This window comes from Rhipicephalus sanguineus, chromosome 9 (assembly GCF_013339695.2).
Source record: "Rhipicephalus sanguineus isolate Rsan-2018 chromosome 9, BIME_Rsan_1.4, whole genome shotgun sequence".
Lineage (NCBI taxonomy): Eukaryota > Metazoa > Arthropoda > Arachnida > Ixodida > Ixodidae > Rhipicephalus > Rhipicephalus sanguineus.
Window position 1 is genome coordinate 31,589,951 of NC_051184.2, and position 27,513 is coordinate 31,617,463.

At 43.2% G+C, this 27,513-nt stretch overlaps 1 protein-coding gene across 1 annotated transcript in view; it reads left to right on the forward strand.

Annotated features, from left to right (window-relative positions):
• Positions 1-26,506, forward strand: part of LOC119404918 (DNA repair endonuclease XPF) — a 29,100-nt gene extending 2,594 nt beyond the window's left edge. The window contains exons 7-21 of the mRNA XM_037671611.2: positions 889-1,002; positions 1,335-1,483; positions 1,965-2,018; positions 3,266-3,335; positions 4,534-4,612; positions 6,187-6,338; positions 7,584-7,775; positions 9,585-9,764; positions 10,215-10,352; positions 12,038-12,175; positions 13,440-13,526; positions 15,248-15,421; positions 19,339-19,479; positions 20,433-20,534; positions 25,108-26,506. Of these exons, the coding sequence (XP_037527539.1) occupies positions 889-1,002; positions 1,335-1,483; positions 1,965-2,018; positions 3,266-3,335; positions 4,534-4,612; positions 6,187-6,338; positions 7,584-7,775; positions 9,585-9,764; positions 10,215-10,352; positions 12,038-12,175; positions 13,440-13,526; positions 15,248-15,421; positions 19,339-19,479; positions 20,433-20,534; positions 25,108-25,326 (1,989 nt within the window). The 3' untranslated portion in view covers positions 25,327-26,506. The remainder of the gene's footprint in view (positions 1-888; positions 1,003-1,334; positions 1,484-1,964; positions 2,019-3,265; positions 3,336-4,533; positions 4,613-6,186; positions 6,339-7,583; positions 7,776-9,584; positions 9,765-10,214; positions 10,353-12,037; positions 12,176-13,439; positions 13,527-15,247; positions 15,422-19,338; positions 19,480-20,432; positions 20,535-25,107) is intronic.
• Positions 26,507-27,513: the final 1,007 nt, after the last annotated feature.

Sequence of the window (27,513 nt, forward strand, 5' to 3'; positions counted from 1 at the left end):
GTCGGTAAGGCGTATACTGACGACAAGTTTTTTTTTTTTTGTCCTCTTTAATTCCTTTCTGTGTTCTGTCATATATGACAACACTATAGTTAAAAACTACAAATAATGTCCCTATGCCTTTCTTGGCTTCATGGTCTGTTCACTTCATTAGACAGTGAGCCTTTCGTTAGATGTGTTTCCATGCGATTTCTTGATATTGATTCATAGAAAGTAGACGTCTAACATGACACCTCTTTGCATATCTCCTAAGTGCAAGACATGTCAATAAGAAGTGGTCTCCAAGTTGGGTGCATGGTTACAGATTTTTTAAAGTAACAGAAACAACCTTAAAAGCCGTGCTTTTCGAAGCTTCTTGTACTTGAAGTAGTAGCTCAGCCGGAAACATGCTACAACCGCCTTGTGCCTTCTAACTATGGCCTTACGTTGGATACCAAAAACAGTCTGCAGCTTATTTCGCTATCTGTTTAGAAAATGTGTGCTTTTTTTGCCAGCTGATAACAGTGCATTCAGCTGACAGCAGAAGGCCATCTTGTAAAAAGGCTTTGCTGAAATAAATATGATGGCTTCCTATATTCTTTATTGCAGCTATGAGCAGTAACCGCTTACATTGTGATATGTCTGTGCAATCAAAATCTTAATACATCCATGATTGTTTGTGAATGCACAGGCCTGTTTTTTAACATAACTTTGGGCACCTATCTAAATTTATGCACCTTAGCAATTCATAGCATGAAATTTTCTGTGGGAAATTTTTGTGATTTGTCCCATGAGTGAGAAGTGTACAGCCTGCTTTTTGATATTCTTTAAAAGGCACTGTCTGATGTCTAAGTTTCAGAGCTGAAAGAGCTACACGGTGAACTGTGACAAAATACTTCTTTGTGTTTGCAGCCAGAAGTTGTGGAGATCCGTGTTGCCATGACGCCTGCAATGAACATAATACAGATGGCTATTCTGGACATTATTGCCAGCTGCGTCCGAGAAATAAAGAAATGCAATCCTTCGGTATGCTTTCTTGCTTGCATAGGCATTCAAGCTTTCCTGTTAATTTTTTAGTGCATAGAACTGTTTAAAGATGTGCAGCTAACCATTGGGCATGATTATGGAGCTCCTGAATGTGTAATGATTTGTTCTTTTTTAATAGAGTGCCGTGGTTTTATTTTGGAACAATACAGGCATTTGATGACATTTTGCGTTTAGGTTTTTTTTTTTCACTTCTTGAGGTTGCCATTGTAATGCATGTAGGACACGCTGATACATTTTGATCAGTGTAGCTCCAGGCAGTTGCATTTTATGCAGATTGACCCTGTGTTGCACGCATGCCATGTGCTTTACAGATTGACATGGAAGACATCACTGTAGAGAACACCATTGCGAGGTCATTCGAAAAGATTGTCAAGTTTCAGCTCGACCCAGTCTGGCATCAGATTGGCCCGAAGACGAAGCGCTTAGTTTCTGACATCAAGACCCTTCGCACCCTGCTACTGTGAGTCAGCCACTCGTAGATATGCATTGCTAACATTGGGAAGGGACTTCAGCTGTGCCTAGTGCAAACTGAGAGCATGTACAGTCATGCCCAATATGAGTTGTAATGTTGCAACATGCTGCCCGTGGCCAAAGCAGCACCAACACTGTACTGTGGCGCCGACATAGAAAACAGTTAGTGACGTAAACAATTTTCTGACTCCTTGTATTTCCAAAACCAATTTCACGTTTGCTGGTGTTACAGCATAGGCTTGGCGAGTACGCAATCATCACTTTTCTGTTCGCAGCTAAACTAGTTTCCCTACAAGAACGAATCAGCAGGGCTCTTGTTTCCTGTTGTCTCTACCTCAAGCTATGCTGACAAAGCTATAGCTGAAATGCATCAGTTGTTTACCTCATATTCAAACCTTGTTTACAATACATTGTCATGATGGTGCAAAGCAGACTTGATGCTTTTTACAATGAAACCGAAACCTTTGCAGGTATCTGACGCAGCATGATTGTGTAACATTCTACAGCCTTGTCAAATCGATACAGTGAGTAGAACCTTTCGCTGTTTTTATGAAAGCATTTGCAATTTAGAACTTGTCACTGCGTTTCTCAAGTGTCTATTGCCTATGAATTTTGCATCGATGTACAGTTTGCTGTAATTCTGTATTCCTGAATGGTTGAACATTTGAAGGATCCCGGCAACAGTTGCAGAACATGGTTAGAAAATGGTGGCAATAGGTAGTTGAAGCTCCCGTGAACATGTAAGCCAAATATTTCAGCACTGCAAATGGTAGGAAATTTACAGTTGCATTTCAAGGACAGCTAGAAATAGCTCGCTCTTATCTGGAAAAATTGCGTCACTGGAGGGACCGACTTCAGTGGAGGGGAGGACAAGGCCATTGGCTGAATTTAACATTCATGTGCTGCATAGTTACCGTGGCTGCCACAGGGCGCCACCAAAAGCCCTTTAGTGCACTCGTGACCACACCAGTAGTGAGCCGACATGTTCAAAGAAAGAAAGAAGAAAAAGAGCTCAAGGTCATGACGCATGCTGATTTAGCTTCCTGCCCCTTTGTATTTCCTCAGCTGCCCTCTTTTCATACAGAGGCCTGTGCTCACTCTCTTCGGAGCTGTGGGTGCCATTCTGTTTGACGTCGAACAACATATAAAATGCAGTTGGCCAATAGCTGATATAGATTAAGAGTGGTGTTTGGATCAGGGTGCTGCGACGGGCCGGCGCTGTGCTTTATAGTCTGCTAACATTACGTAGTGAGCCACTCTTGTGAAGAGGAATATCGCAGCGGAAAAGAGTGATTACATTTCATCATGCATGCTCAAGGTCATGATGTGCACTGACGTAACTTCTTTCTCCCGTGCCATCCCTCCCTGTAGTTTCCAGTGCGCTTGTTGGGATGAGGGAAGAGAGAAAGCGCTTAAAATATGCAAAAAATCTCTATAAACTCCACTCGTTCTTGACGGGTTCGAGAAATTTCTGCGGCAATCAATTCTTGAGGCAATGAACTCTGATACTGAGGTATTTCGATGATTACTTGGGAAGCTGGTTCAGGACCCCCTTTAACGCATGAGGCTCTGCTGCTATTCAAAGCTTATTGCATTCAGAGGCAGTTTAGCGTTTGTTCTACCGTAAAAATATTCAGGCATTAAGTAGTGTAGCCACCATGTTGACAGCTATTCACCGAAGGAGGAAAAGAAATTTTTTTGTGCACAAATTTTATTTTTCCTAGTCGTGAGTTTACTCCTGTTCTGATTTCTGTGTATCCGTGATTTTCAGTGACAGTGCCACAGCCATGACGCAGGTGTCCGACTGGCTTTTCTTGGATGCAGCGGATACGTTGTATGTTGTAAGTCAAATAGTATTTTCTTCACTAGTCCCCACCTACGGCAGTTGCATTCTCATGTGCATGAAAATTTGTTTACGAGCTTAGATTTAGGAGCACGTCGGAAAAGATCAGGTGGTCATAATGAATCCAGAGCCCCAAGGTGCGGCGCATCTCATAGTCAGTGTGTTTATGTCGAACATTACATCCCATCAGGGAGCACTTTCATTTATAGTTATTTCAGGTCTTGAAATTACACTTTCAATACTCAAGTTGCAGTGATGGCATGCAAATGAGTGTAAGAAGTCATACATTCCTCAGGAATCACTTGTTTATATATTGTGCCTTTGTTGCTGAACATCCCCCTCCATATTTTCCATATTTTACATGTTGGCGTGGCTGTTTTACATACTGCTTTCAGTGAGATTTCTTACAACAAGGCTTTGATTCTAAGGTGCACTGTGATTGAGGGTGGTCTTATGTAGCCAAAACTGCAGAATCGGTGATCGTGGTGTTCCGTAGGCGTTGAGAGAGATGTTGAAAGCATTGGTTAGGCTAAAAAAAAAACTTGAGTATCTGTTTATTGTACGTAGGCGTATACCGCATGTGATCACTCTATTCGACACCTATTCTCATTGCGTTACGAATGTGCACATGAATAATGTGAATAGTGTTAGAAACCCCCTAGAGGTCACTTCCTGTCTGCTGTTATGTCCAGTTGAAAGTACTTAGCTATTCTTACATTGTTTTAAATGAAGCTATGATACAGCCTGCTCGGTGTGCAGCAGTTTTCACATCATGTTATTTGATGAGCAACGTAAAATGTACAGTACTCAAGGATTGAAACAGGACCATTTAGAGCTAAGTAACGCACATACTTTCGTCTCTGTCGTCTTCAGTTCAGGTCTTATTGGCATATTTTTGACTCGAACGCGTAGATCAGAGCCAACATTTTCTTCAGAGACCAGATTCGTCGCGACATGACATGGTTATCTCGAGCAATTGCGAATATCAGTTGTTCAGCTAAAAAATTTGATGTCTGATTTGAATTCATGAGTACTGTACATCTTGCAAAAAGCGTGAATTTTCAACATATGAGAATGCATGGGCAAAATGGACGGTAATGTTGTTTTTCCACAATATTTGAGTGCAGTCACAAACATGGGATTGACATTGGCAGTGCATTAGCCTGATATGCTTGCACTCTCTCTTGCCATTGTAGCAAGCAAAAGCCAGAGTTTACGGCACGGATAAGCGGCCTCGCAAGGATGACCAAAAGCAGAAAAACCCAGATAAAAAAGGTGAGCCTTCACCTCTTTCTTTTTCCTGCCTTTGCTAAGAAAAATTGAAAACAAGTTCTTGTACTCAATCAAGTGCACATGTAGCACTCAGGGACCCATTGCTTGCTTCTATACGAGGCATTTGGCATTATTGCACATTGCACTAGCAGGAGACATGTGCACACATTAAAGGGCCCCTCATCAGGTTCCAGGCATAGTAGTCAGCTAGGCATAGTCTGTAGATCACATACTGGTGATAGCATCTGCAATGTATCGGACTGCTTCGTGGTGCATAAAACAGCTAAATTTTGAAGGAAAGCATAGCCATCCTTCCTTACAAGAGAGCCCACTTTCTGGTAGAGAAGCAAGGCCATATGCATCAACACCTCCACGGAAGGTGCACACCTTCAATATCATTGGATAAGGCGTGTGACCACAGTAAATTGTCTGATGCTGAAAGTACGAAACCGCTACTGGAAGTATGCCAAGCTGCAGAAAACAATATAAAAAAAATAATAAAAGAAGGGAAACAACGCCTTCGACGTAAACAGAATGCTGTGCCTCAGTTCTGGTATAGTAGAAGGCAGCCTAGGAATGTGTTTTGAAGATGCTAATAGATGCATAATATAGTGTGTCACACTGGCAGTGAAGTTCGCCTCCTTACAGAATGACAATGCAACATTTAAATTCATCCTATTTCTTCTAGTAACCAACCTGTTTGAAAAATTACAGTGGTAGAATGATTCCCAGATGGCATCTCATACAAGTTCCACTATAACCAAGCCTCTTAAAGGGTACCTGGTGAGAGGCTGCCATGGGGGTGTATGGGAATAGTCTATGGGAATTGTCAGACTGAATTATGTAGAGTAAAGGAAGCGGCGAAGGGAATCTGTAACTTCACTGGGGCAAAACCTTCCCTTGTGCAAACCTTGGCTTCAGGCTGAGTCTTTGTTTCGCTCATGTTGATTGCACACATATTTTGGGGGTGTCTAGTTCAGGCTATAGCAAAACCAACAATTGCTTTGAAAGGGACACTAAAGTGAAACAATTAATTAGTTTAAACTGATAAATTATTATGGTCTGAAAACTTTAGTGTCGTTAATTTCACAATCATAAGTTTATCGCTAAATATGAAAATCAATGTCAAAAGGTTCTCTTTAAATTTCCCCCCGAAAACTTTCCCCCATGGATTTCAATGTGTTGTTTTCGTATTTTGTCTATATTGGCCCAGCGAAATTTCCTGTAACTCGGTGTGTTAAGTCTCTGGCTACCTCAGAAGACAATGTGCTTCATTTTTACAGATTAGGAAATACGTAGACCCTAGTAGACGCTGTCAAAATTCATGACGTCACGGTGACTGGTGCGGCAACTTCAAGGTGGCGCAGCCACCCGCACTTTCTTTTTGCTCATTTTCTCGCTTATCAGGCGTCTTCTTGCAGCTAGTGTGGTGTTTTTGGCGTCATGTAAAAGTAATTTACCAATACGAGAAAAATCTATTTTCTCTTTAGTGTCCCTTTAAGCTTGTCTGGTATAGCTTTGAGAAGTAAACGCGGACATTGAACGACCAGGAAATGAGATGTTGAACTCTATTCCAGTGGATCCATCGTTTCAACCCGAACACAGCCCGAAGTGGGCTGCACTGTCCGAAATCTTGGCCGAGATCAAAGAAGAGAACAAGGAGCGGGCAGACCTGAACACCGTGTTGATTGTGGCTGAGGACGATCGGACATGCGGTCAGCTCTCGGAGGCAAGTTTTCTGTTCTTTAATATGCATTAAATCATGTCGTTTGAAATTCCTGTGGCCATGACATCATTTTCAAAGGGCCCTATAACACTTTGGAGGCTCCGTTTATTTGAAGTGCAGAGCACTTTAGGGCCAGGGCTGTCATCTCATGTCGTCACTCAAAGTACCAAAATAGGTCAAAAGAGGGCGCTAGAGGGCAAGTCAATACCAAAGGAGGACACAAGAGCATCACAAATGCATCACAAATGAAGGTTTCCTTTTCCATGATGGACTCTGAGCAGGCTGCACGTTTGGAACGCCAGCGTGCACTTGCCCATGAATGCCAGCATCGCCGAAGGGCTAATTCGTCTGCTTGAGCCAGCAAAACATCAGCGCCGGGAGTTCAACGCAGATCTACGGAAGAAAGAAGCGGAGCTGAAACACCAGTAAATGAAGGTAACCCTTGGCTTCAGAAGACTCAAATGCAAGCCAAGCATCAACAAAGGAAGGCGAATCCTCAGCTCTGCTCCACAGTTTGTACAGCTTTCACAGTGTGGAAATGGTGCGAATTTTTTATTTGCAGGTTGCATATCTACTGATAGTTCGACATGCCCAAAGCACAAGTCAAGGCATCAGTATGAAAATATTCCATATTTTAATCATGCAAAGAAATCGCCTTGTTGCTCTTGACGGCATGAGTGCGTAGTCACACTTGCCAAAGGCATTTCTGACAGAAATAATGTGGTCAAGTGCTCGTTTCTAACTGGTTAAGAACAAAGCGGCAGATAATTGCTTTATTGCTGCAAAATCGTGCTTGGGATTTGATTTTGGTGGCGTGTGTTGGTGAACCCCGCTGGCGGTGAGTTGTTTTTTCATCCACATGAATTAGATTTCCTTTCATTCCATAATTACCACACTTCAGTTAAAAGCTATGAAAGTACCCCAATGCTTTCCTTGGCTTCATTATCTTGTCTTCAAAGGGTACTTGTTAGGAAGTGGCAGCGCAAAGACACAAGGATGAGGAAACACAGTAGATGCCACGAGCGCTTTGTTTCGACGGTGTTTGTTTGTCCTTGTGTCTTTGCACAATCACTTCCTAACAAGTCTGATAATGATCCAACTAGCCCAAACCAAAGTACTGTAAAATAGTAGTGGCCTAACAAAAAAAAAAACAAAGAAAAAAAAGAGGGGGGAGGGGGGGCTCTTTCATTCGTTTCTTACAGTGGAGTAATTTTTCCTTATATAAATCTCTCTTTTTTCCCTTTACAGTACCTTTGCGGTGGTGCTGACGCCGTCCTTTGCAACCTGTACCGCAAAGCTGTCGGGGACAAAGATGGCGTGCAACTTCCTCCCCTGAGCCATGGTGATGACGACAGTGGCAAGGGCCCTGGGAAGAGGAGGAAGAAGGCAAAGAATGCATCTGATGGACAGAAAAAGAAAGGAAATCAAGATTCAGAAATGGTATTGCTTGAAGGGCCAGTCCTGCTTTCTTGTCTTATACTAGCATAGATGCTGCGTGTGTATTGTACAACATATGGATGCAGGGATGCTATTAGCCTCCTCTTTATAGTGGGGACAGTGACCCTTGAGTTAGCAGGTAATGTTCACGAGGCAACAACTAGTGGAAAATTACGTTAGGCAGTATCAGTATGACATACATGGGAGCTTGTAAAGACATGTTGAGGTCAAACTGCAATAAATTTTATAATGTAAAGAACCTCTGCAGATCATACGCATGCATGTTGAACCTGTGCAGTTGTATTCTATGCCCTATGTACACTGCAAACTCTGTGAATGCCTCTAATGAGAAACTGCTCTTCTGTCTTGTCAATCAATCAATCAATCAATCAATCAATCAATCAATCAATCAATCAATCAATCAATCAATCAATCAATCAATCAATCAATCAATCAATCAATCAATCAATCAATCAATCAATCAATCAATCAATCAATCAATCAATCAATCAATCAATCAATTTCATCCCACAAGAACATTGACAGCAGTGCTCAATACTGTAAGGCCTTTTGCAACTTCCAACGATACAGCGATTGCATCACAAGCTGGTTCAAAAATGCAATGTGCCCTCTACACACTAAACTCATAACCATACAGTCTATCCCAATAGTTTTTGGGATGTAGGTTTCACAATAAAGCCCTACTTTCAACCTTGCTCTTGATTCAAGCCAGCAAAACAGCAACAGTATTTTCTGTGTGCACACTTGTACTGATAGCAAATCAAAAGTTCGGACTGTGTGCCCATGTTCTGGGAATATTCAGCTTTTCCTCAGATGCCATGCCCCGTAAACTTCTGACACCAACTTTACACACGGCATAAATATACTTTGCATGCATCTAGTACTACTGTGTGTAGAAATTACACTGTGGTACAGCTTTAAAAAAAGTTTTCATTACTCCTCTAGCAGTTCTAAATCTACAGGGGCAGTAAAGTGAAACACAAAATCAGTTTATACGTGATCAATTATCCTCCAAGAAATCTGTCAGTAATAATACCATATTTACTCGAATCTAAGCCGATGTTCTTTTAGAAAAAACGATGCGCGAAGGGAGGGGAGGGGTCGGCTTAGATTCGAGTACAATGATAGTTTTTCTTTTCTTGCCTTGCGAATTTTGTGGGTCGGCTTGGAATCGGGGCCGGCCTAGATTCAAGTAAATACGGTAAATAATTTTGTGATAATATGTTGCTTATTAGAAGAGAAAATGAACGTCAAAATCTTATCTTTAGAAATTTTCACCGAAACCTTGGCACCTAGATTTCAGTGTGATGTCACGAATTTCCCTCTTTTTTCGTACTTCGACAACATTGGCTCAATAGAACTTGTTGAAACTCGCAGTAGTAGGTCTTTGAATCCCTTAGAACACAACGTTATTCATATTTTTTTAGTGCAAAATTATAGGCCTAAGAAAGTGCACTTAAAACCTATGACATCCCAGTGAGTTCGTGCAGAAACCTCGAGGTGGCGTCACTGCCTGTATTTACTTTTTGTGTCTTTCGTCGTTTGCTATGCATCGGGTCGTGGAAAGAGTGGTGCTTTTGGTGTTGTGGAAGGATAACAGTAATTAATGCAAGCGAAATCAATTTTTACTTTGGTGTCCCTTTAAAATACAAGCTCTTTGAATACCGCACAGTCCATTCGTGATGCAAGCTTGCAACGAGTTAGATGCCTCTTTTAACAGCAACATGGAAACAACACGAACCGTGTTAGCTTGTGCAAATTTCCGTTCTCCCATTTTTTCACGCCATCAAGGAAGGATCCGACATGACGGAGACGGAGACTGAGGGAATGGAATCGCCACCCGCCTTTCCCAACACGATTTTTCACCCGTTGAAGTCGGCGGAATTTGCCCTGCAGCAGCTTCTTCACTCTGTCGAGCCAAAGTACATCATCCTGTACGACGTCAACATTGCGACAGTCAGAGAAATCGAGGTGAGTCACAAATCCAGAAGAAACGGCTGTGGCTGTACAAAGAGTTGTCATTTTGCTAATTTGCCGTGGGACTACATTTAATGTGCATCAACTAAGCTATTTTTAATGAAGTCGTGTGACATGAAAATATCTGTTATATGCGGAGGCGTAAGTTTCCCATCTTCAAGACCGGTGACCCAAACAGCGCCTACCCGTAGGGGGTGTGGTTGTTGTTAGGAGCCAAACTGCTGTGTATTGTCATTGTCATTGTTAAACGTCATTGTTAAAGAAATCCTAAAAGAAATGTTGTTGTGAACGTGAGTCATAATAAAGTAAGATGGCAATGCAAGGTTGTGGGTTCGACTCCTAATCATACTGCCCTTTTGAGATATGTACACCTGCCTGATTAAAGCACTTTCATGTACGGTTTACATGGAAACGTGTGTTTTGAGAGATGCTTGCTCATTGCAGATGTACCAGGCCACCAGAGCGAAGGAAGTGCTTCGCGTTTACTTCCTCATGTACGAAGACTCCATAGACGAGCAACGCTATCTCACTTCCCTTCGGCGAGAGAAGGATGCGTTCGAATTCCTGATCAAGGAGAAAAGTGTGAGTGGCGTTAGCTCTCACTGATTGGCTTAGTTTATAGAATGTGTGCCTAGACAACAGAAAGTGCTTGAAAGATTAGCCATTAAAGCTTTTCACTGTGGTAATTTATTTAGTAAAGGATGTTGCTGTAAGTTAGGATAACAATGTGACAAGCATTTATTAAACACAAGAAAAAAGAAAGTTTGTTGAACTTCTTCCGAGGTGCGTAACTTGGAACTGTCAGATGTTTCCAAAACTTGGGTCTGTGCTCGACTAGGGAACTTTTGAGGCCTCAATCAATTTCTGTCGGATTCACTTCATTTATGTATTCTTTAGAGCTGTGCGAATAACAAAATTTTGGGTGCAAAGCGAATTCGAATATTGAAGTGTGAGTGCGAATCGAATTGAATATTTTTCGAATATTTCTCGAATACTTCGAAGCGAAATTGCAGAAAAAAAGTTGGAGAGGATTCCTTAGCATATTCTCATGAGATAGCAACATGAATGTTTCTTTTCACTTGGTTGATGAAGCACTGGCGGGGTGGTGTTTCATAGTTGTCTTATCAAGAATGAGGCGATGTAGAGGCTGAATTGTATTTATGTACATGATTTGGTGCAACCAAAGTGTTGCCAACAACGCTTTACACGTGATAGGCAAAAATGCCATTTCTTCAGCCTCTCCTCCTCTTTCAACTCCTGTGGAAACCCAACTGATGTGGCGGACAAGGGTGTGCTCCCTTCAAGTCGGGAGTTCCAAATCTGCCTCGTAGACGTTGATATATAAGAACATCTGAAATTTTGGATGCTAAAAAGCTTCGGCGTCCGATTTTTTGGACTTCCTGCCCAAATTTCAGGTCCAAAACAGCATTAATTGAGCCCCCGCTTCTGCCGCATCTTTCATCTCCATGTTGGAACCAGCGTTTTCTTGAGTTAATACATTTGCGACCGTAGCGGAGCTTGAAAGGCAGCTTTGGCGCGGTACGGGGATGTGATGAGGTGAAGCATATTGAACATCTAGGGACCACTTCCAATTGGACGTTGACTGTGTCTTGGCTAAGTTCGACTGTAACGGAGCTTGAAAGGCAGCTTTGCCGCAATACGAGAGTGTAATGAGGTGAAGCATATCAAAAATCTGAAGGGGTCACTTTCAATCGGATGTTGACTGTATTTGTCTTCGGGAAGTTCGAATAGTTCGAATAGCAAAATTCGAGTGCGAATCGAATCGAATAGCAAACACTATTCGAAAAATATTCGAAATTTCGAATATTCGCACACCCCTAGCATTCTTGTTAATATTCTTTTGACTTCTTTCCAGCTTTTTATTTTTTGAAATGAATAAGGCATTGCTGCTGTTACTTCAGCTTTACTGATTAGTAGCATTCCTTGGCCAAGACCCAATCCATGCACCGAAAAAAAGCGACATGTTATCTTTACTGATCATCCTCATTATTTTTGTTCTTTTTTTTCTGTGGTTCTTTTCTTCAAGCATTTATTTCACCTTTCACTATAATAATGTGGAGAAGCATGTCAGGTATTCGCTAGATCAGCATTTCCAGCTTTCATTGAAGTGCCTCTCCCCGTGAGACGTGCGTCAAATCGTCATTACGATAGGTTATCTTTGATATGGGGTTTTTCTCGACGACATGCTGAAACATGAAAAACTGGTTGCAAGTGATGGCCCTCAAGTTATGGCTTGCCATTTGCAGGTAATGGTGATACCCGAGGAGCAGGATGGGAAAGGAGAGTACCACCCTGACCTCATAGATGACCTCGGAAAGTCAAACGAGCCAGCCAGTTCACGGAAAGCGGGTGGCGCGGTGGCCCCTGTTTCAACATCTCGCAGGGTACGTTTGTGTATGGGACCGAGAGTCGCAACGCTACTTTCGCTAGAAGATTTTGAGAGCGTTTGGTTATGACCATAAATTAAATCTCTGAAACATTAAAAAAAATTCTTCTGATTTGTGGGGTTGCTATCACCCCCTGTAAAGTTGTTTGTGCCTCATGGCGCACGTGTGTCTTGCGTATTGGCCGCAGTTGGGTTTAAAAGCTGCCGAGTGAAAGTGGCGCTGTGCTCGCGCGATGTAGGCTTAGCGCGGTGGCGCCAGCAGCGCTGCCTGGGAGGTTAGGCCGGCATGCAGGAAACGGCAGGGGCTTTTTTGGGGTTTTGGTAGCGCCGGTGGACGGACGTCTCTCGCGGTGAGTCCATGGGGGACGATACCGCGGTTCGTTTCCAGCGGGCCCCTCGTGGTGAGTCGAACATCAGCGACGCTGCATTCGCGGTGCATTGTATGTCTTATGTTGTCTTGGGTGCGTGTTATGTTTTCCGGGTATTGTATTGGCATTGTATAAGGTTTCAGCGTGTTACTAGTTTGTATAGGATTCGGCAGGCGAGCTCGTCATATGTAAAAGAAGAGGTTAATAAAAGCACACGTGGTTGTTGCCCGACGGTGTGAAATGTCTCCATGTGTCCCGAGACCGGCGATATCTTCAGACCCCACAGATTTAGAGCCTACTATTCTGTGGAAGGAAAAAGGGAAGGGCAAGGGGAGCTGGGTTCTGTAGCATTGGAGAGAGGTGTATAGCATGTGTTCATGGGGATATCTGTTTTTAATGAAAAGACTTATTAAAGACCTATGTTAGATATCACATGAGATGGATTTCTTGAAAAGGCAAATGCAACTTGCAAAACAAATTAACAAGGTCTCGCTAATTAACCTTGTAGTTAGCCACCTCTGGAGCACGTGTCCCAGTCGCAAAACTGTAACTGATTAATAATTAAGTAATATTCATTTAGTGGACATCGTTTGTTTAGCACGAACTTCGAGAAATATGAGAAAATGCATTGATGTTCTAGTTGTTACTTAACAGCACTCAGTTTTTTTTTCTGTTCTGGTAAATGTTAACGGGAGCACGGCTGCTGCGATGCACATATCGTGTTATAAGGAGGCAGTGTGCCACTTAATGTATCATTTTAGAAAGTGTAGGAGCAGAGTTGGCAGGGCTTGAGTTAAAATTGTGCTGCTTGTGGAAGCAAAGTATTCTGTCTACTGAATATTCATGCAATTTTGTATGTGCATATAGCTGAACTGTTTTTGTCGTCTCTTCCAGGTCATTGTGGATTTGCGAGAGTTCCGCAGTGAACTTCCCTCACTCATTCACAGGCGAGGAATCAGCGTTCAGCCGGTCACCATTGAGGTAATGCAAGGTTTGCGTTTGCCTCTGTGGCTACAATCTGTACGAACTTGTTCACGTTCTCTTTGCATATGCTGAATAGCTTTTTGTCAATTCATACATTCTGGATGGGTAGTCAAAAAATACATTACACATTCAAGCTTCTCGTAGTTAAAGCTAATTTCACGTGTAAAACTTAAATGCCAGAGTATTGCCGCATGTGGTTTCTCAAGAATACCGGCCTTAGTGTTGGTACCGATGTTCTCACTGGCTGTAAAAGCACCGGATTTATTTAGAAGAAAATGTAAGCTCACGTCATCATGGCAAGAGGCATCGGCAAGTGTCAAATTAGCGCAATGAAATCAGTCTTTAAGTCAGTAATTCGTGTCAACCAGCCCAGCGATTCCCGTTGCGTGGGAAACACTCCTACGCTTAATCCTTATGCTCAATAAATATGTTTTCTCTCTCTCTCATTTCTAACACTGCAGTTGCTGGCCTTGTTCTGATTGGCCTGGGAAAAAAATTCACCAGCCAATGTCACACGATTTATTTTCATGCAAAGGCACTGAAACAAAATTGCGTACATTTCACTACGGCCCTAATTGTTCAATTTTTCCTGTTGCACGGCTCTTGTGTTTCCTGGCTTCTACGTTTGTTTTATACAGTGCCCTGGAAAACGTATCAGCAGGGTTCTACTGTATTTGAAGGAAAAATGTCTTGCCATAGGGCCAGGCATATGCAGAAATGTTTGAACCTCATTGTAGGTGCAGACGGAACTACACGTTAATTGTGAGATGCCGGAATAAACAAATAAAACTATGTGGGCACTTAGTTCTACAAAGCTTCTGTTGTTTAACTGTTTCTCTATTGCATGAAATAAAAACTGTTTCACGTGTCATATTGAAGGAATAGAGGCATGGGCAAGTGGGGGTGTTCTTTTTAGGAGTTACGAGTTCACACGAAATGACTGAATAGTCTGCGTTCTGTCAGGGCTATCCCTTTGCCTTGAACAACACTGTAAAGTGCCTAAACACACAATGTGCAGAAATGTGTTTTCAGAGGCAAGAACAAGCCGATGGTGAAGTCTCCAACTAAGTCGCGATACTTGTGACAAATCATGGCAATATTTGCACTACTGCCATATGCCGGGCTTTTTCCAAAGTGCTCGAGACATCTGTCCAATATAGGAGTAGAAGATAAAAATACCTATTGCAAGGCAGTGCTATGCAATCTTCACCATGTTTCTTTTGGTTACGTCTTACAATTATCAGCAGCACGTGTACTCGTAGTTGAATAATTCTTGGGGTTTTACATCCTAAGACCATAATGAGGGACATTATAGTGGAGGGCTTCTGAAGTTTAGGCCACCTGGGGTTCTTTAATGTGCACCTAAACCTAAGTGCACAGGCCTCCTGCATTTCACCTCCATCAAAATGCAGCCACTGCGGTTGGGTTTCGATGCCATGACCTTCACGTCAGCAGTCAAGCACTATAACCACTAGACTACTGTGGCGGGTAACTGGTTGTTGACATTTTGCAAAACTTGGCTGCTACAGTAGATAGAGTTTGTATGGAAGATTCAGGAAGACTCGGGGGGCCATCGTCAAGTGCCGTATTCAGTTCCGACGTTCCACTTCGCATTTTAACTGTGGAAAACTTTTGTGTAGCACACCACTTAAGGTTGCCTTACCCAATATAAAGCCACGTGAGTTTCGCGTAAGTGTTGCCTTGACATTTCGTTTCAGGTTGGTGATTACATTCTGACACCTGAGATCTGCGTGGAACGCAAGAGCCTCAACGACCTCATAGGTTCCTTGAATAATGGCCGCCTGTATAACCAAGCGCAGGCGATGTGCCGTTACTACAAGCGTCCCGTGCTTCTCATCGAGTTCAACCAGAATCAGCCTTTCTGCCTTCAGGTGGGTTAGCTTGAGTTTGGCCATTTTGTTCTAAGTGTTTCTTTGATGAATGTTGCCAGATTCTTCCAAGAAATAGCTTCCAAGAAATAGCTTTCAAAGAAATAGTCTTACTGGTTTTAGGAGAAAGTTTTGTGGGAGTTTGCATTAGTATTCTCTGAGGTCATTGCAATCCGCCTCTTTCATTTTACTGTGCTGCCTTCTGCTGTATTGGTGGAGGTTTGGTAGGGCCCGGGACAACCGGTATTGCCAGAAGCAATGCCTCCGAGATGAAGAGACGTTTCGCGACTTTTCTGCTGGCGATGTGCGCATGCGCTGGGGCGTCGTGAAAAACGCGGATTGCTATGTAAACAGCTGCACATCAACCCGATGGGCTAGATTATCACGCTTCTCCAGCTTTTTTGGGAAAACTGTGAATGGCACTTCAGCACATGTATGATGTCGATGGCATTGTGGGTATACGTACTTACTATACCCAATTCATCAGCATAATCATGAGTCAAAGCAGGCACATTGTAATGCACACTTTGTGGTTACTGTGAAACTGAGGTATACATACCTACTCACTTCGCGTTAGGTGCGCCATAGTGAGTGTACCAATCAAGGTGCACCACGAGGAAAGGTGTTAAATAAACACCAAGCACAGTAGACTCTTGATAATTCAAACTCGAGGGGACTTCAGAATTTTGTTTGAATAATCAGAAGTTCTTATAAATATGACCCAGGGCAACATACCAACTGTTGTTGTGATGTTTATTGTTTCTTGGTACCGCAGCAACATCACAGACAGCTATGCATCGTTGCCAGTAAAGTTTTCAGACATCAGCAATCATACTGGTACTCGTTATTATATGGCGCATGCACATGTGTAATTAAGGGCTGAAATATGTTGTGTTCCGTGACAGCTGGTAGGACGCTTTCTTGCATGACCCTGGTGTACTGTGGCTAAAGTGACTAAGAAGTGTTCAGGATGTGGTGGATCAAGGCCATACTGTCTCAGTTTTTTTTTCTGATCCGGATGCCAGATATACAGACATAGCCAAATATCGCGATGGAAATGCCTATGCTTTGATTCATATCGTCGTAGATTCTCGGGGCATAGAGCTCGCATCTGCCACAGTTCGTGCCTGAAACCCAGAAACTGCAGAAGAGGTGGCAATCGCACTAGCAACCACCACATGCTTGGATGCAGCTGTCGTCTTCACAGATTCGCAAGCAGCCACGCGAAACTACGCCAAAGGTCGTGTGTCTGCCCAAGCTAAAGTGAGCTAGAAGAGGGTAGTGGGCTTGCTGGGGTCCCCTGCTTGACGCCGGGTATGTCACATGTGTGGTGGCGCCACCAGCGACTTAAATGTAGGGCACTGCCTGACGGAGGCGTTTGTGCGCAACTGATGTATTGTTTTTTTGTGCGCTGTTATCATATGCACTGGACGGAAATGTACGCGAATTTCGGAAGTGTAAAGGGTGATGCTGATGTCGCTGAGACAATAAAAAATAAAAAAAAAGATTAACTAGTGCGAGCTAGGTGCGTTGGCCTACATGCGCGCGTAAGGCATGGTAACCATCTAGAACACTGTAGCATGGTGTATGCACCTCTGCTGTTAGCAATTTATCTGATGTTAAATGAAACACACCGAAGACCGTCAGTACTCGTGCCAGTAAAGCTGCAGAAAACATTCTTTTCTGAAACTCTGTCGCCGTAACTCGCGCGAACGCGCATGTAGAACTCGATGCATGCAAGGGATGCTGCGCAAATTTGAGATGCATATAAATTGTTCTTACGAGTGATAAGCAGCGATGGCGAACTTTTCAAAGCTTACGCGTTTTGCGGCTATCAATTGTAAACTGGATTCTTTGCATTTCTCGGGCACTATTTTCGTCAAGCACGCCTTTTACGAGCGTGTGAAATTACTGTCGATGACGCACACTCGGGAGTTTACCACGAGCTCTTAATGTTATACATTCCACAGCATTTAAAAACTTGGAGCTGCTCATTCTTTCTGCAGAAATCCAGTACCTTGGCTCTGTAATTTGGCTATTTCTGCACTGAATATTCCTATGCAAAGATTGTAAAAATCCACAGATAAGAAAAACAGGAAGCCACTCTCCTCAAGTACTGGGCACAAGTACATGAACATTTATTCATCATATATTGGGCACAGTTGCTTGAGCAGTATCGCCAATGGTACGAGAACGTACCTGAACGCTTCCTGATCGCTTTCTCTTTCGGGTCGGTCTTTCTCGTGGTGTCTTCTTGGTCAAATACGACGCCAAGTTAGGCCGGATGGTAGGCACAGCGTCCTATCGTAGGCAAGGTTTCCCACGTGGTGTGCGTACTTCTAGCCTTCTAGTACCGTAGCACATACTTCGGCTCAAAATGAAGTTGACACACGGCAGATGTGTCGTCCAGTGCTTTGTCCGCTCGATGCAAATTCCATTCCCAGGGCTTCCTCATTGCTTCCTCAGGGCTGTATCCTTCGGAACGCCTAACAAAGACGGCTTCGTGCTGCCCTTCACGTGGACGTAACCTGTCCGACAGCCTGGCGCAAAACAGTGGTTTTGCCGCCGCGGAAGTATTTTAACCTCGTGAGACAGTCACTGCTTGTCAGGCCACATCGCTGTTTGCAGAAGAACCTAGCAGATTGAGGATGCAAAGCGCGAAGAGTTCTTAAAAAAACAAAACTCGCACACACCGACCGCCACTCCAAACAGCCAGCAACTGCCCCAGCGCCAACGCTGGGGCAGTTGATGCGACGGTGGCGCTGCGCCACGGAGACGCGCCGAAGCACGTTTTTGTGACATTGGTGGCGTCACCGCAATGCATAGCGCCGGCCGGCGAGTGAGCCCACTACCCTATTCTAGCTCACTTTACCCAAGCACTCAAGACATTGAAGCGCCAAAGCACTCCGATGCCGTACACCTGTGTGACATGGGTTCCTGGGCACGAGGGGCTGGAGGGGAACGAGGTGGCACACGCCGTGACCCGCGATCACACCTTCCGGGCTATCCCTTCCCGCTTTCCAGATGCCGCGACTGCGTCCGCGGAGGCTGAGTTCGTACCCATCACATACTCTGCAATATTGCAACATCAAAGGCTGGAACGCAGAGAGTACCCACCACCACATTCAAAGCTCACCCTCCCACTCTCCAGATGCCGGGAATGCGTCAGTGGAGGCTGAGTCCATACCCATCACATACTCTGCAATACTGCAACTTAAAAGGCTGGAACGCAGCCTTTGATGTTGAACACAGCCTCCACCACATTCAAAGCTCAACAAACAGGACAGCACCATACTGAGGAGACTTCAGAGCAACGCTTACACCCACGGTATACTAGTGCACAGACTGTACCCAACGTTACACGACTATCTCTGCCCAATTTGCGGTGCACCTGACACCTTGGCCCACATGATACTCGCGTGCCCGTGCAATATACAGACAGACACAATGCCTTCGTTGAATGCCTGTAATGCTGGTCAAGAAAACGAAGACCTTCTCGAAACGTGGGAGGCCAAGCTCGCCTCAGAGGACCTGGACCAACAACGACATCTTGCCACCACGGCCAAGGAGGCAGCAAAGGCTAGAGGGTTCCAGGAATGAGGAGACCTCCCACCTAGGGTAGAAGTGGGACTAGCACTGGGATACCGTTTCGTACAATAAATGTTTATTCCTCCTCTTCCTCAGTCAGCATGCGATTTTTATACGTACAGTTTGGCTAGTTTGGCCATTTCGTGGGCAGGCAATATGCTTTATTTGTGACTGTTAGTGACATAAAAACGCGAAAACACATTGCAGGCCAACCAAAAACATAAGATTTGTTTGAATTATCAGAGTTTGAATTATCGAGAGTCTACCATATTATAGTATATTGCTTGCACCACATGTAGTAAAGGTAATGATTCTGTATGCTTGGATTTTAGGGCAAGCACCTGCCGTCATCGGAGTGCACCTCACAAACTTTCGTCTCAAAGCTGATCCTGCTGACGATGCATTTTCCACGCCTGCGTCTGCTGTGGTGTCAGAGCCCGTACGCCACAGCCGAGATCTTTGATATCCTGAAGGTGAGAGACCTGGGCGATTCTTATTTCTCACTATAAACTTTCGTTCTCAATTTGTCGAAAGAAATCTGTGACAAGAAATTTTTCTCATGCATACTTTGTTGTGAAGATATGTGATGCAGCTGACTGATTGGTATGCTTGATTTGTCTGAAAGTTGAAACTTAATTTGGAGTGTCTGAAACCTGAGTGTACATTGCTTTGTGCACAAAATACTTTTACTAGCAGGGAGCTGCTTTCTTCTTCTACTGATCAGCATCTTTACTTGCAGCATTGCTTCTTACTTCACTCCGAAGGTGTTGGTGTTGTGTGTGCTTTTCTGCAGTTGTCTCACTGGCATTGTAGTTTCATACTTTCATGTCATGAGCATTGTGAGCAATTCAAGTTTCAGCTTAAATTTGGTGCTCTGCTTTGAATTGAACACTAACACATTAATTTGTAACATGCCGTTTTCCGGTTGAGCATTTAGTGTCCTGGAATGCTGGGTCACTTTGCACTTACGTTTAGTCCCCTACGACCTCTTGAGGGCAATTTCCGTGTTCCCCTTTCATATAACCTCGAGAGAGGTGCCCTGCGGACGGCAGTGCTGTAATGCTGCAATACTGGAATGGCCTCCCGAGACATGCACCCATCTGTGACACACACAGCACGTTTTAGATCTGACATTTGGTGTCCTTACTTATCATTGTAGTTCCTCATCATCGCTGCCTTTTTTGTACCCACCCTTCATGTAAGGTTTTATTGGGACCCTTGAGGTATCACTCACTCACTCACTGAATGAATGAATGAATGAATGAATGAATGAATGAATGAATGAATGAATGAATGAATGAATGAATGCTGTAGGGTTGTATGTACGGGTTACGTAAAGAAATAAACTAGAAGTACAGAAGCCACGCTGTGGATCAGTTATTAATATAGCTTGCAGTTTGTCCTATTTATCCGTTTCTTCTCCCAGCATGGGAAGGAGGAACCGACTGTGGCAGAGGCGCAAGCAGTGACGGAAAAGGAACTTCAAGACAGCGGCAAGTCAAGTGACAAGTACAACCCTGCTCCACAGGTATGTACATAGCAGTTCTTGGTAGTTGGAGGGGGATTGTGCTACAGTTAACTGAGACTTAAAGGTTGGACGAACGTAATGAACACGACAAGCGTAAACTATCAACTTTCGCATTTTCGATGGAGGCAGAAATGCTCGAGACGTGTGTACTTAGTTCTGGGTAGGATGCACTGAACTAAGTCATCCATTGTGCACTAAATGATGCTTTATGCTAAACAGTCTCTTGAAGCCTGCATTTCAATGCATGCACTGACATAAGCAATGCTTTGGGGCCTGCACGTCACACCGTTCTTTTGCCACTGTGACTTGGTGTCTCTAGTGTGTGATGTTGAGGACCAGATCATAGTTTCGACTTGTTGCTGTATTTGCTGCTAGACTGTAACACAAAGAGAAAATGTTCGTGTACTTAGATTCTGCGGCATACAAAACTACAGTCCTCGTCTGGTCAATATTCATCTAAAGCCTTGCGTTCGATGGTATCTCTCATATATACTGTACTTGCCACAATGGTCTAGTGGCTATGGAGCTTGACTGCTGACCCGAAGGTCGCGAGATCGAATCCCAGTCGCGGCGGCCGCATTTCCGATGGAGGCAGAAGTGATCGAGACGTGTGTACTTAGATTTAGGTGCACGTTAAAGAACCCCAGGTGGTCGAAATTTCTGGAGCCCTTGACTACAGTATCCCTCATAATCGTATTGTGGTTTTGGGACGGTAAACACCATCAGTTATTAGGGAGTTTTCAAATAGGGGCCCCAAATGTTTTTGGGTCCCAAAGAAATAGCGTCGAGGCCACTGCACATGCGTGAAGCCTGAACAGCGTTTGGGTTTTGCGTTGGGAAAGCTATTTCTCGAATTTAGTGGGAGCCCGAAAGCCTGCCCCAAAACGTTTGCAACAAACAAACATGGCGGAACTCACTGAAGCAACGGCTCTCGACCAAGCCCTAACTAACCTGATTTCTGAGCAGGGTGTGTTCAGATAAGGACAGACCAAGGGGGGTCCCGACTATTTTTTGTTTTGCACGAAATTTTTATATGAGCTGGGCAAATGTCTCTATAGAAAGGAATGAACCTTCGTTTTGCGGAAATTATCACGGATTTCTAGGAAAAAATTCGCGTTTCACAACAGGTGGAAAAAGGCAATTCTGCAACTTTCAGATTTCACAACTTTGGAGGCCTATCACTAAAAACTTAACGCATTGTGGACATCAGTGTTAATTTTTCGTAAATCTTCAGCAATAGTACGATCGGCCTACGGAAATTTAAATTTGTGTGACTGACAGTACATTTTTGAAAAATTGCCAAACTTTGATTTTTGAGCGGCTGCCTCTGGCTGACCCCAAATTCAAGGGTCTTTTTTCGCAGTTTTCGCTAAAGCGCTGAAGCTGAAAATATTTCTCGCAAGTCTACGAAAGGTTTTTCGCTAATTAAGCAAAACGTTATGCGACTACACTGCATATTTATTTCGTTATAAAATCCCAAAAATGCCATAATTCCAAAACTAGCGAAAATTGCAACATTTTAGGGCCGTTTTAAAAAAAATAATCATCACCGATTTTTATGAAAATGATGGACTATACCCGACCATGACTGCTAAATATTGTGCTGCAAAAATATGTTGCATTATTTTGTTTGAAGTGAGAAAATTGAGCTTATTTTATACCCATGTATGGTCTTAACATCAATGTGTGGCGTTCTTATAATAAAATAAATTTAATAGACATATTTAGTTCGTAGCTCGCTTTTCTGGTTTTAATAATGACGATTGACCCAGCTTGTGTCTTTTTGACCGCTTTGAGTCACAGAAAAGCTGAGCTTGAATTTTCAGAGCTCCCTTGTCTGTGTCCCTACCAGTACATTGAGGCAGCCGGCGCCCGAGAGCGCGTACAAATGAGAGCTCGTGGTGTAGAATGCAAATTTTTCTGCACGTCAACCATTTTAGTTCACATCATACCACCTGTCTAACGCAAAAGAGATTTAACTAGTATTTCCCTAACAGTACGGGAAAATGTTATTGTTGCGTTAGTGTGCCTAGACCCAATTGCTCGCTGCTGGGTGGTAGAGAAAGGGGGCCCGAAATGTGAGGTTCGCGTTTGTTTCTTTAAGGAATATGATTATAACTTGCCTTAAGACTACTTGAGGGCCATATTTCGATGAAAATCCTGCAAAAATATCTTCCTATACTTTATTAATAATAAAAGCCTTCGTGTTACCATGTTCAACTGCGTACTTACCCTGATTTTCTTCCATCAAGCAACGAAATTTATGGACTAGAGTTGGTTACAATAATGTACAGGTGGCTCGAGCATTACCATTGTATGGGAATATTAAGACCGTTGCGGTCTTAATATTTCGATGAATTTATCATTCGCAGAAAGGGGTTGAGATGGTGGGAATGAGGGAGTTATGAATCTACAAGAAGCACGTTCATGTTCCGCATTAAATAGTTTATTCATGTCACCTAGAATGAGTAATATCCATTCGGGCAATCAAATTTTGCACACTGCAGATTCACAACTCCTTCCACTCTGTGTCTGCGCACCGCGCTACGTACAGGAAATTCCCTTGGTCCGATTTCATGTGTTTGCACATGTGGGTTGCCTGAATACCTTGAACCCGTCTGGCAAGTTTCCATTCCTCCTTCTTCAGTTCTCTGAAGGCTTCCACTTCACTCTCGCTTTGAAGTGGAAGCCTTCTCTGAAGGCTTCCACTTCACCACCGCTACCCTTATTTCCGTTGCACTGTCAAAGGTACAGTTTCCCTTCTGTAAATGGTAGTATAAGTGTTCTGTGGTATGAATGATATAAGGCGCGTCTGTGAAGCCTCGTGCATGAGCGTGGGCAGCGCAGGGGACAGAGCGCCCGAAACTTATCTTCACGGTCCAGGAGGTCATGGGCTCGAGTTCAGGGTCATCCTATCATCGAAATTTTTTTTTTCTGATCTGTATTTTGCTACAAGAAGCACGTTCGGAACATGAACGTGCTTCTTGTAGATTCATAACTCCCTCATTCCCACCATCTCAACCCGTTTCTGCGAATGATAAATTCATCGAAATATTAAGACCGCAACGGTCTTAATATTCCCATACAATGGTAATGCTCGAGCCACCTGTACATTATTGTAACCAACTCTAGTCCATAAATTTCGTTGCTTGATGGAAGAAAATCAGGGTAAGTACGCAGTTGAACATGGTAACACGAAGGCTTTTATTATTAATAAAGTATAGGAAGATATTTTTGCAGGATTTTCATCGAAATATGGCCCTCAAGTAGTCTTAAGGCAAGTTATAATCATATTCCTTAAAGAAACAAACGCGAACCTCACATTTCGGGCCCCCTTTCTCTACCACCCAGCAGCGAGCAATTGGGTCTAGGCACACTAACGCAACAATAACATTTTCCCGTACTGTTAGGGAAATACTAGTTAAATCTCTTTTGCGTTAGACAGGTGGTATGATGTGAACTAAAATGGTTGACGTGCAGAAAAATTTGCACTCTACACCACGAGCTCTCATTTGTACGCGCTCTCGGGCGCCGGCTGCCTCAATGTACTGGTAGGGACACAGACAGGGGAGCTCTGAAAATTCAAGCTCAGCTTTTCTGTGACTCAAAGCGGTCAAAAAGACACAAGCTGGGTCAATCGTCATTATTAAAACCAGAAAAGCGAGCTACGAACTAAATATGTCTATTAAATTTATTTTGTTATAAGAACGCCACACATTGATGTTAAGACCATACATGGGTATTAAAATAAGCTCAATTTTCTTACTTCAAACAAAATAATGCAACATATTTTTGCAGCACAATATTTAGCAGTCATGGCCGGGTATAGTCCATCATTTTCATAAAAATCGGTGATGATTATTTTTTTTAAAACGACCCTAAAATGTTGCAATTTTCGCTAGTTTTGGAATTATGGCATTTTTGGGATTTTATAACGAAATAAATATGCAGTGTAGTCGCATAACGTTTTGCTTAATTAGCGAAAAACCTTTCGTAGACTTGCGAGAAATATTTTCAGCTTCAGCGCTTTAGCGAAAACTGCGAAAAAAGACCCTTGAATTCGGGGTCAGCCAGAGGCAGCCGCTCAAAAATCAAAGTTTGGCAATTTTTCAAAAATGTACTGTCAGTCACACAAATTTAAATTTCCGTAGGCCGATTGTACTATTGCTGAAGATTTACGAAAAATTAACACTGATGCCTACAATGCGTTAAGTTTTTAGTGATAGGCCTCCAAAGTTGTGAAATCTGAAAGTTGCAGAATTGCCTTTTTCCACCTGTTGTGAAACGCGAATTTTTTCCTAGAAATCTGTGATAATTTCCGCAAAACGAAGGTTCATTCCTTTCTATAGAGACATTTGCCCAGCTCATATAAAAATTTCGTGCAAAACAAAAAATAGTCGGGACCCCCCTTGGTCTGTCCTTATCTGAACACACCCAGCAATGGATCACATTATAAATTAAAAAATGCTGGCATAGGCTGTCGCTTTCTCATATCTCATGCATGCAACAAAGATTGGCCGATAAATAGTCCATGGTAGCTTTAGTGTCTAAAATTATTTACATTTGTTTTCAGGATTTCCTTCTTCATCTGCCTGGGGTCAGCTTGAAGAACTATACCTCACTGATGCGCAAGTTCACAAGTCTGGCAGACATGTTTAAGGCATCAGAAGAGGAGTTGTCATCGGCAATGGGCAACGCGGCCCAAGCCAAGGCCCTCTGGCAGGCCATCCACATCCCCATCGAGAACAACCCACAGAAAGCAGTGCCACAGCGGAAGTTTCGAAAGAAATAGCACCGGCTGTCTATTAAGCCTGTACATACTGTATATAGGGTATCCTTGTGGTCGCACAGTTAATGTTCAAGTGGCCTTGGATACTGTTTATATAAATATCACTGCCGCTCAGTGTTAAAGCAGCTCTTGCATGGCGTGACAACCTGGTGAACGTTCGTAATGTACGTGTGCATGGCCATCACATTGGGTTAGCTTCGATGGAATCATCATTGTGGCTTTGTATCATCTCTATGCATGTGTTGTTATATACTGACATTTACAATGAGCTTATTAATTAATTACACTAGGAGTCACGGTGAAAGGAAACACTTGGTTCGCAATTAAGACATTACAAGGACTCTAACGAGAAGCACTGATTCAGTTCAGACTGATAAAATTTTCTTTTAAAAGTCTCTTTTCGTTTACTTAACAGTAAGAAGTTGACTACATTGTTAATGGTACATTTGACTAGCACCAGAGCAAGCCTGCCCCAGCCAATGTTTAGCTGCTCCTGAGTAATTGGATGAGCCAGGTGATCAGGATTCATATCTTGATTGCGCTTCCAGCTCAAGAGTGTTAGCACCTCAGTGCTCAAGGCTCTTAATGCTCTTAATGAACCAGGCAGATGTGTTCTCAACACTATTTCTACTGGCCAATTATGAACCACACTGCAAGAGTGCTATAGAGCATTTAAAAGTGAATCGTTCAATGTGTCTTAAGCAAATAAATTAAGGCCGACATTTTAGGCAGAAACTCCAGTGCTGGCATGTCAGTGCAAGGTCACAGATATCGAAGCATTTTTATCAATCAGGGTCACTGCAGAAGAGCCAAAGTTTTCAGAACTTGGAAAGTTGTGTCTTTGGCGTCCTTAGAATAGTCGATGTAGTCGATTTGATGTGAAAAAAAAAAATTTACAGAGTCTGAGCAGAAAGCTTTAAAATTGTCTTCACTGAAAGCTGGTATGCGAACTTTCATAGTCGCCTTTTGCCAGGGGGTGGTGGGAAGGTGAGGGCAGCTTGAACGTAATAATGTATTTTTGTGACTGCCTTGTTTTCCGACCACACCTTTTGTAGTATAACATACCGCTGGTGTGGATGTACGTTCTTTGAGTGTCTTTGAGCAGTGTCAGATTTCGTGAGGATAGAAATTGATTCTTGGACACTTGTACAATAAATGAGAACCACCTTTGCAAGTGCTGTCAGTGTGCCTCGCGTCCCTTCCTTTTTTCACCGGTAGTAGGGGATCGGCCGACAACCAATTTTTCTCACTTCTGCTACAGCAGCCTGTCAGAAGACTGGACACTTCAGAAGTAGCAGTTGTTGTATTCAGCAATAAATTAGGTCATTTTCTACACCGATGGAACTAACGTGAAATTGAAGACTGCATTCCAAACTTGGTGTTGCGAACTGTTCAAATAGTGCCCTCGCCAATTCCGGTTAACGCATCTCTAAGCAAAAGGTTTTCATTTTTTTTTGCAAACTTGCGCTGTGTTGCACACAGGTATGCGATCGATTGAGTGCCAACGTCAAAATGGAGTGGAACAGGGTTTGTATACGGGCTTCGTCAAGTGTTCTTTACAATTTTATCATCAATAACCATCGATAGCGAAGCTTTGCCACGCGCAGCAAGCACGCTCATTACAATGAACATACAGGGGGGATGGAAAGAAACGCGATTAGTATGGCGTGCTGTTTTCATCACGCACTGATCTTGGTGGCAATAAAAAGATGCTAGGTGGTTCTTGTTTGTATCACGGATGACTCTAGTGGCTTTTTATCACCATGTAGGATACAACCACTGGAAAATAAATGCGAAACAGCTGATAATGTATATGCCGCTCTGTTCACGTTTCTTTCCATCCCCACTGTACCTGTGAGACGAACTGAAAGCGGGCTTCGCCGCATGAAGAGCATGTGTGCAGGGAAGCTAGCTTTCAGTGCCGGTTTCTCGTGAGCTGCGCCTTCTGGGAAAGCTAATGTGGAGGTTTTCTGTTATCAGATGTCGAATAATGCTGTAAAGCTGGTGGCGACTTTCTAAAAACGAAAAAGAAAAAAGGAAATGTCCCACCACGAGGTTTCAAAGCTATGACACTAGTTTTGCACTGTCAGAGCTAAGAGCCCTGGGCAGATGCACTGTTGTCGATACTTAAACTACAGTAAGTTGCGCTAGTTGGTACGCATTCGTGATAAAAAAAGTTACCCGTGCAGA